The sequence below is a fragment of the Mastigoproctus giganteus genome, chromosome 6, assembly GCF_048544385.1.
Source record: "Mastigoproctus giganteus isolate SK-2022 chromosome 6, ASM4854438v1, whole genome shotgun sequence".
NCBI classification, from domain to species: Eukaryota; Metazoa; Arthropoda; class Arachnida; order Uropygi; family Thelyphonidae; genus Mastigoproctus; species Mastigoproctus giganteus.
This window is the reverse complement of record NC_143580.1, coordinates 17,791,104-17,800,815: the sequence shown is the minus strand read 5'-3', so window position 1 is coordinate 17,800,815 and position 9,712 is coordinate 17,791,104. Positions and strand designations below refer to the sequence as shown.

Below are 9,712 nucleotides of genomic sequence, written 5' to 3'. Positions count from 1 at the left end.
TATTCTGTATTTATTCCCCCTGCTGCCTCCATTTCTCAAAAAAATAAAATAAATAAAATAAAATATACACACACATATATATATATATATATATATATATATATATCCCACAGGATAAAAAAAAAGTGTGGACTGTATGTAGCATACTTTTTTTTCTCTATACTGATTATGGCATATGTATAAAAAAAACAAAGAATGTACAAATATTATATCACTACAGAATTATATGCATGATACTCTGATAATATCACCATTAATTTTATACATATGATATTTATGCACTTCTATAAAATCATTATAAACTCATCACAGATATATAAAAAAAAAATTAACTATATGCAAAACTTTTTTGTAGCTTTCTTAAACTTAGTAGGAACAATAAACAAAATAATTTATTAATAGTTTAAAGCTATAACAGGAAGCATAAGCAAAAGAAAAAATGGGGGAAAAATTACAATATTTAAATTTCCAAGAACTGCTTATTAATGCAAATATGAACAAAGAGCAATACAAATACATATTTGCAATTTATTTCAAGTAAACCTCCTCAAAAAAAAAAAAAAATAATAATAATAAAACGTGGAGAAAAAAAAAAAAAACAGGTTATTTATGAAAGATGTTGTTAGTAGGTATCACAGGACAGTGGTATACATAAATACATAAATTGATTAAATGCATATGAATATGAGAGGTACATATTATCCGGAAACAAATACTTTGTATTAATGTGTATTATATTAGCTCCACAATAATATGCCACTTAGCAGGGAAAAAATTCTTTTAACGGATTTAAAAATATGAAGGCATAACTAACTGCTATAATTGGCACTGTTATGTTTCATAACCAAAAAGTCAGTGGTAGACCTGACTTTAAATAGTTCTTAAAACTTCCTAAATGTTAACAATCATTTCTGCAATGCAGACAAGTAAAACAAGCAAATGTCTGAAATAAACTTTGAAATAAATTGTGCCCGACAGAGCAGTCTCCAGCACGAAATATCACTAACTCTCATTAACAGCACCATGTTCACTACAGCATATATATCTGTGTTTGCAAGTGTGTAGTATATGTATGTATGCATACATACATTTGAGAATATTATTCACTTTTCACAAGGCACAACAAAACATGAATGGAACACTCTTGTCAAACAGGTTACTGGGAAAGTATATTTTCCCAAAGTAAACTTATCACTGCCCTGCCCTGCATACATAGCATCCATAAATTAAAAAAAAAAAGCATGCTTAAACTGACACATCTGTACAAAAGAGCTATACAACAGGCATGAAAAATACAACAGAATAATCAGAACAGCAACTGACAGTAAAACAACATTTTGATTTTAACTGTCACTTTTATATAGTACTGTTGCAGGCTGATAAAGGCAATCCCTGTTTAATTTTATCTTCATGTTCATATAGTTTCAGCTGTTGAAAGGAAGCAACTTATCCACTCTTTTGGATGCACAGTTCTGATGCTGAGTTCGGATTCCTGAAAAAGAAAAAAGTATCACAATTAAGTAAAATGTCTTCTAAAAATATCCAAACTCAATAATCAAAAACAAATCAGATAAATCAATGATTAAAATTATTTTAAATGAATGGCAAAAAATTATTTAATTTTCATGCCTTCAATTATTTAAAATAGATTTACAAATACATAATACAACAAAATTTGCCTTATGTATTTTCATTACACATTATTATAATGGGAATATTTTTTAAACAAACAGAATGTGCCTTTTTATTACATAGTTCTTTTGAAGTTAAGAACAAACTAATTTCAGTAATTATTATTGTATGGTATGTATACCATCTCTATCACTGTAATTCAAAACATTAAACATCTCCAAGGATAGGTCTTGACAAATTAGTTTCAGATCTAGATGGAAAAATTTGATGTCAGGAATAAAGTTTTTAAATAAAGACCATACAAAAAGTTCCTTCAGATATGGATATCCTGTAGTAGTTGTTGTAGGGTTTTAGGCCATATTGCATTGTATATAATATGTCTGTAAACTACACATTGGTTGATTTGCTGACAAAAAAAAACCTGAGTTAAAAACTATGCTACTCTTGCCTGAGACCAACTAACTCATCCACATTGTGAAAAAGGCCCATAAAAATTCCTCATTGATAGGATTCAACCAACTGTACTACCCTCAAGGGTGAATATCCTATGGAAAATGGAGTTTACAACTTTATTTTCATGGCAACCAGTATATACAGTACACTGTTGAAATAACGGTATCCACACGTAATGGAACATTCAAGCTAACAGCACATTGAAATCAGATGTTTACATACGGTGCAAATGTCTTGCAGTGCCGAAAAAAGAAAACAGCAGGTTGTGATACTGTATTTGTTAACGTTTGTCATTCTGAAAGTAAATTCTGTACTGATATAACAGATTATACTGTTGTTTTACATTTATTTTAAATTAAAAATCCCTCACTATGGCTCCTAAAGTTGATAAACCTTTGGTCCTTGAGGTTGTCACAGACATTCCCTCAGATATGCCAGACAAGCTGTACTTGCTACCTGGGAGTCTAAAACGCTAATGGAACTGATAATCGGATGGCACTCGAGTCAAGTGGACCAAATTTCAGCGAAGTCTGGACGGTCTCTGACAGCCAAATCCTCTGCCTGCACCTTCACGACGGTGAGACTGTTAGTAATCCTGGGCATAACCTCCATGCACAAGTACATGGTGGGTGAACCCAGGTGTGAACTAACGTAAGCAGGGGTCGAGATGTGGCGCCCACACCACATGGAGGAATGCCGCCCCTCTATGTTACCAGGCAATACTAGGTGGTAGATGACTCTCATCAACCGGTGCAATACCATCACTTTGCATATTGGAGGCTTCAAGTGGTGGAACCCATGTTTAGTCTCTAGAGCTAAGTTCCGGTCAACCCTTCCCTATCTCTTCCATCATGCAGTATGATTGATGACTTTTGAGGTTAGGATGAACATCGTGGCGAGATCCAATATTCCTTACATTTCGAGGGAACAGCTCTAAAACGGTGTTCGCAGGCCGGTGCTAGTTAGTACACCGGACCGAACCTATTGGTAACTCTCTAGGAGGCTTCCAGATCAGATAGTGTATAATCTTGCTACCTCTACTCTGCCAGATAGTGACTGGAGGGAGTCCGAGTAGTGTGTATGCGGGGAGCATTGTCGAGGCCACGTTATGTCAAGGATCTGGGTATATTCTTACCACGTGCACGACAAAAATTTCATTACTTCATACAGCATGTCCCACCCACTTTTTCTTGCTATTGAATACACCATGTATTGTCAAACTAATAGAGTAAGCTTATCTGCGAAAAGATCTAAACCTCCCAAGCACTTCCTAATTCATTTCACAAATATACGTGGTCTCAATTCTAATCTCAACGATGCCCATTTCCACTTGCAGTCTGCCAAACAGCGTGTACCATTTCTGACAGAATTTCAGTTATTGGTTAATTCAACTACTGCTCATCTCAGATGCCCAAATCATTCGCTGTATAATTCCTTTCACCTCAAAGGTTGTACTGTGCATATGTCTATTCTGATATTCCCTGTCTGAGACTTGGCAATTTGGAATCTCCTCTTTTTCATCTTCACTGGCTTAAAATCTCCCTACCTCATTGTGTCAAATTAATCTGTTGTCTCTACCATTCTCCCAACTCCACTAATCACTTGGAGCTCTTTGACTTCCTCACTTTGCAACTTGACTTTCTCCAGTCCAACTTTCCTAACAGTGAGGCAATTTTCCTTGGTGATTTTAATGTTCACAACTCCAGCTGGCTTCTGTTTTCTAGTCACACCGACCCAGCTGGTCGAGATGTTGAAGCTTTTGCAATTAGAAATGACCTTGCACAGATTGTTCATTTACCAACAAGAATACCGGACAATCCTAATCATACAGCCAATAACGCTTGCTTGATCTTTTTCTCACAAACAACCCTTCTAAGTATACGGTCGAAGTGAGAGGTCCTTTTGGCATTTCAGATCACAACTTGGTGATTGTCTCTTCTCCAATAGGGCCTTTATCTCATTGTTTTTGTTTGTTTGTTATTTGGTTTTTAGGAGCATTAGCAACTAAGGCCATATTGCTCCGGGATATGCGGTGGTCATTCCCTGAATGACCTTTCCGCATCCTCCGTATTTGGTGGTGACGGGCTCAAACCCCGGTCTAATCAAGAAGCGTGTGCTACGCACTGCTGCTCCTTCCCACCTGGCTACGGAGGCGCCCCCTTTATCTCATGGCTATTCCCAACCTTGTGTTGTTTGGCATTACAAGAATGCAACATGGTATGACCTACGAGATTTCTTTTCTTCTTTTCCTTGGTCGGATTAATGTTTCAAAACTTCTGTTTGCTCAGATCGTGTCAGTGAAATTATTCTTGCAGGAATGGAATCCTTTATCGCACACTCTGCTTTAAAATCTCATCCTTTATCTAAACCTTGGTTTTCCAATAAATGTGCTAAGGCTGTTCAAGAGAAGAATGTTGCATATTGTAATTGGCTTGTTTCTAATTCTTCAGTTTCATTTTCTGCCTACACCAAAGCTCGCAACAATTGTAAAGCAGTTATTAATCAGTACAAACTAGAGTTTGAACAGGCTAAGAGTAGAAAACTTGCTTCTTGCCCTAATGGTAGCTGAGCATTCTGGTCTCTTGCCAAAGCTATTGGCCGCAACTTTTGCTCATCTCTGCTCCCACCTCTGTCCAAACCAGATGGTTCTGTTGTCACTTCAGCTAAGGATAAAGCTGACCTACTAGCATCCCATTTTTCTTCCAACTCATGTATTAATGATCTTGGTAAAACACCTCCTACCATTCCCAACACGCTCCATTCAATGCCTCCTGTGGTCTTCCATCAAAAGGATGCCAGAAGGATTTTGACGAATTTTGATGGTAAGAAAGCTCCAGGTCCCAATGGTATTTCTCCCCTTGTTCTCAAAACCTGTGCTCCTGAACTTACTCCTATTCTTTGCTGCCTTTTTTCACTTTCTTATTCCAAAGGTGTTTTTCCTTCTGCTTGGAAATTTGCTCATATCCAGCCAGTTCCTAAAAAGGGTGACAAATCCCTCCCATCCAATTATCGTCCCATTGCAATTACTTCTACTCTTTCTAAAGTAATGGAGAAATCAATTAACTGCAAACCACTGCAAATTAACTTAAACCACCTAGAAACCTTCCATCTGATCAACAGTATGGATGCCGTCAGTGTCGATCCAATGGTGATATTCTGGCTTATGTTACCCATTTATGGACTAATTCAATGGAAAGGTTCAGTGAGACACAAGTAGTTGCGCTTGACATCTCAAAGGCTTTCGATCGTGTTTGACATAAAGGTCTTCTAAACAAGCTTCCATCTTATGGTTTGCCAACTGTTTTTAGTAATTGGTTATGCAGTTTTCTCTCTGATCGCTCACTGAGGGTGATGGGAGATGGTTCTCTGTCTTCTAACTTCTCCACTAATTCCGGTGTCCCCCCAAGATTCAGTTCTTTCCCCCACTCTTTTTCTCTTGTATATTAATGACCTTCTTCCATTGACTGGAAATCCTATCCATAGTTTTGCCGATGATAGCACATTGCATTCCACTTTCCATTTTGAGAAACCTTGCCCTGCTCAATCAGCTTCAACTTCTCGAAAATCTGCTACCAATTCCTTAAATGTCAATCTTCAGGAAATTCTCCAGTGGGGCAAAGACAACTTAGTTGATTTCAACCCTTCTAAAACTCAGTCTTCTCTTATATCTGGCAAAAAGGATTCTCCTGCTCCTATGCTTATCTTTAGTGACACTCCGATTTCTAGGCAAAATGATATATCTCTTTTGGGGATTACTCTGACTTCTAATCTCTCTTGGCACAAGCACATTACAAATATTGCTTCCTCTGCATATAAAAAACTTAGTTTTCTCTTTCACTCTTGGCGTTACTTTTCCTTCCAAACAGCTGCTCACTCTATATAAATCGCAAATCCACCCTGCCATGGAATATTGTTCCCACATCTGGGGTGGTGCCCCCAAAACCTCTCTCAGGCTTCTTGATTCCATTCAGAAGAGAGCAGTTAGGTTAATTAATGATTCATCTCTAACAGAGTCTCTCCACTCGCTGTCTCATAGACGTACTGTTTCTGTTGCATGCCTCTTCTACAGATACTTCCATGGGCACTGTTCTTCTGAATTAGCTTCTATAATTCCCGCTCTCTCTTTCAAAACAGTCCAAACACGTGCCACCACCAGCCAACATCCATTTATTGTCCAACTTCAAACTCGCAGAACCAACTTTTCATCTTCCTCGTTTATGCATTCAACTGCCGTTTTCTGGAACAACCTTCCTTCATACATATTTCCTGAAAATTACAGTCTACAGAAGTTCAAGTCCAATGTCAACAAATATCTTCTTTCGTCTTCTCAACCTCCAACCCAAGCATGGTAACTAAGTACGATAGGTTCTAATACCTCTCGTGTTTGGGGTTTACATAACAAAAAAAAAAAAAAAAAACACAGAGAAGAAAAGAAGAACAATATTAAAGCTTAGTGACAAACTTTATATAATCCAAACTATTAACATTATGGTCACCCAGAAAGTTAATTCATATAGCCATGTGTATTTTGTCTGTAAATTGTGTGTGTTGTCTGGTCAATTTGCCTGTTTTGCTGGACAAAAAAAAAACTCCAGTTTCTGGGGAAAAAATCTTGCTATCTACGATTGACTAACTGATTCATGAAGTGAAAAAAACCCATAAAAGTTCTTCGTGGCATTGACAGGATTCGAATCTGGGCCTTTTCCACCCAGTGTGGGGAGGACAGTGATACCACTGTGCTACCCGAGCAGACTAAACTTGATAAAATAGAAAATGATATAGAATAGAAAATATATAAAGAAATAAGCAGGAGTGTATTAATGGCAGAATATAACATAGGATCATCAACGTGTTTGTTTTTTATGTGTGGTTAATAAAATTGCATTCTTAATCTCTCTATTTCTTATTTAGCCTAATTATTTCTGCATTAAATATATTAAGAATAAAACTTTCTAGATAATGGAAAAATCGAAATAATGGCACCTTGAATCCCCAAAGGTGCCATTATTCTGCAACTGTACTAACACTAGAGGTGTAACTATGGTTAATGGTGCCCAGGGCAAATAAAAAATGGCATGCCTTGAAATTTGTTCTTTTGGAATTTTTACATTTTTTAATCATAAAAAGGCATCCCCCAAATTTGGCACCCAGGGCACCTGCCCCACACTAGCTATGCCACTAACTAACACCCAGTTAATAACAGCAATGATATTTTGTGGAAATGCACATATTTTATTGTGCAAATTACATACCACTGACGAAATATGCTACCACAGTCAGCACTATATTTATTAATTAAATCAGTCTGTTCTATTTTAAATATACTTCTTTCATTCAATATAAAATGTTGGCAAAACCATTACACAATTTTATAGGAGACAGGCAGGCAAGGAACCACTGAACTTTTTTTGAAATAACTTTATAATATTAAGTGTGCATTTTATAATATTATTCTTTATTTTAATATACAGAAAATTTTCCTTTAAGTAGGTATGCACATCTACAAATTTTCAGTTAAAAAAAATTGTATAATGCATGAAATGCACAAACAATTAGGGTCATGGTATAAGAGTAATGCAGCTTAGCCAAATCCCCCAACGAGCTGTAAAAGACAGTTGCTCAATTTATGAACATAAATTTAGCAATCAATTTATTGATTGCGCAGTCAATCCAAAATAGCAACTTAGGCCATACTACCCCATTGTATGTTATGTATGTACAAGTGTGCTTAGAGGCCAGGCTGATTGGCATATTGTGTGGGCTGAAAAACCTAGAATATAACACAGGGGACAAACACTGCTCCACTACCTGAGATTGGCTAACTAGGGCCTCGACTGAAGAGACATTAGAAATTCCTCCAGTTGCCAACAGGAACTTTGCCAAAACAAGTGAAAAATGCAATAACCCCTCTACTGCCACAGAGCAGAGTATACTTCACAAATTTTAATGAGAGTAATGCAGTTTAGCCATATTGCCCAACAATCTGTAAAACACAGCTGCTCAATTTATGAACATAAATTGAGCAATCTATTTATTGATTGCTCAATCAATCCATAATCAATCAGCCTTTATTATTATTAATAAGAAAAAAATTAGAAAAATGAACACGATATATTTTTTGTGCCACCAGAAAGGAAATTATTATTTTGTGCTACCTTAAAGGAAATTACAGGTAGTTCCCAACTTTACGAGTTAATTCGTTCCTAGCATGTGCTCATAAAACGGGAATTTATTTCCCATAGACGTAATGTTAAAAACAGGAGTTACGCTCTCAACAATGAAATTTGACCATAGTAATGTTAAATAAAGGTCAACAAAACAATAGTTTATGCTTAAACAATGATTTATTTATCGAAAGAAATGAAAACATAGCCTTTAAAATCAGACAAATTATAATAATGCTAAATATGGTGATGTTTCTCATATTCTCTGTATCTTGTGAACTCCTCTGACTGTGTGGTCATCCCAAAATATAAACAGAAAATTTAAATTATTAATGTCATACACATGTTAAAGAATGTTTATTTTTCATCATCAGACTAATGAGTTGACGAACCGTCAATGAGTGCACACTTGTTGATGGTTCGTCACTTGGTGGGGTTCATTACTTGCTGTTGGCTTGGCACTCGTTGCTGATTTGTTGGAAGCATGAGGAGGAGTCTTCTTCAGAAATGCTTCAAGAGTTTGTTTCCAAGACAGTCTTCTCTTTTCTTTATAAATTTCACGATAGCATGCATAAGTACTTTTTTAAATCTATAGCAACTTTTCTAGTGCGCTCAAAATTTGATTCTTGCGACTCGAAAACCTTGAATGCTTTTTCTGTGTTGAAAATCTTCGTCAAGCCCCTTGAGAGTGAAGGAACGAACAGGAGTTTCAGCTGTTAAATCTTCTTCTTTCTCAGATTCTTCACATTTTTCCATTTCAATGAGGTCTTCCTTTGTGAGCTCTCCATTGTATACTTGGAGCAGATTGGTAATGTCAGTTGTAGAAACCTCGAGCTGCAATTCGTTAGCAACATTTATGACCACATCTCTTTCATTTGTATGATCTCTGCTGGTTCTTGAAATCCTTCAAAGTTATCAATAAATTGATGACAGAGTTTATTCCAAACACACCTCATGTTCTTCTCTGTAATTTTGTCCCACACTTGTTTTATTATTTTGATTGCATCTAAAATATGGAATTCTTTAAGAGTTGGGCCTCCCTCCCTCCTTATCTCTGCCCAAACAAACAAACAAACACAGTAATACTGTATTGTATAGCTACGCACTTGGTTTGAAATGTGCTTATGAATGTTTAACACTGATTTATATCAATTAATGTTCATATTTTCAATTTTGTTGATACTTGAATTTGGGAACATGTAAAGCGGAAACTGCCTGTACTATTTAGCCTTACAACAGCCAAACCAATCTTAAGTTTTTTTTTTTTTTTTTTTATGAAAACCCCGAAGACGAAAGGTATCAAAACCTATAGTACTTAGTACCGTGCATGGGTTGAAGGAGAAGTATGGGGGGGGGGGGTGCCGGAAACTTTGCTCTAGAGACTAAACATGGGTTTCACCACTTCAAGCCTCCAATGAGCAAAGTGGTGGTATTTCACCGGTTGATGAAAGTCATCTACCACC

The 9,712-nt window shown here is 36.4% G+C and overlaps 1 protein-coding gene across 4 annotated transcripts in view; it reads right to left on the bottom strand.

Moving 5' to 3' along the window:
* Positions 1-608: 608 nt before the first annotated feature.
* Positions 609-9,712, bottom strand: part of Hph (HIF prolyl hydroxylase) — a 63,814-nt gene continuing 54,710 nt past the window's right edge. For all 4 annotated transcript variants that reach the window (XM_090374989.1, XM_090374990.1, XM_090374992.1 and 1 more), the window contains one exon: positions 609-1,492. In XM_090374989.1, coding sequence (XP_090231115.1) covers positions 1,425-1,492 — 68 coding nt within the window. In that variant the 3' untranslated portion in view covers positions 609-1,424. The remainder of the gene's footprint in view (positions 1,493-9,712) is intronic.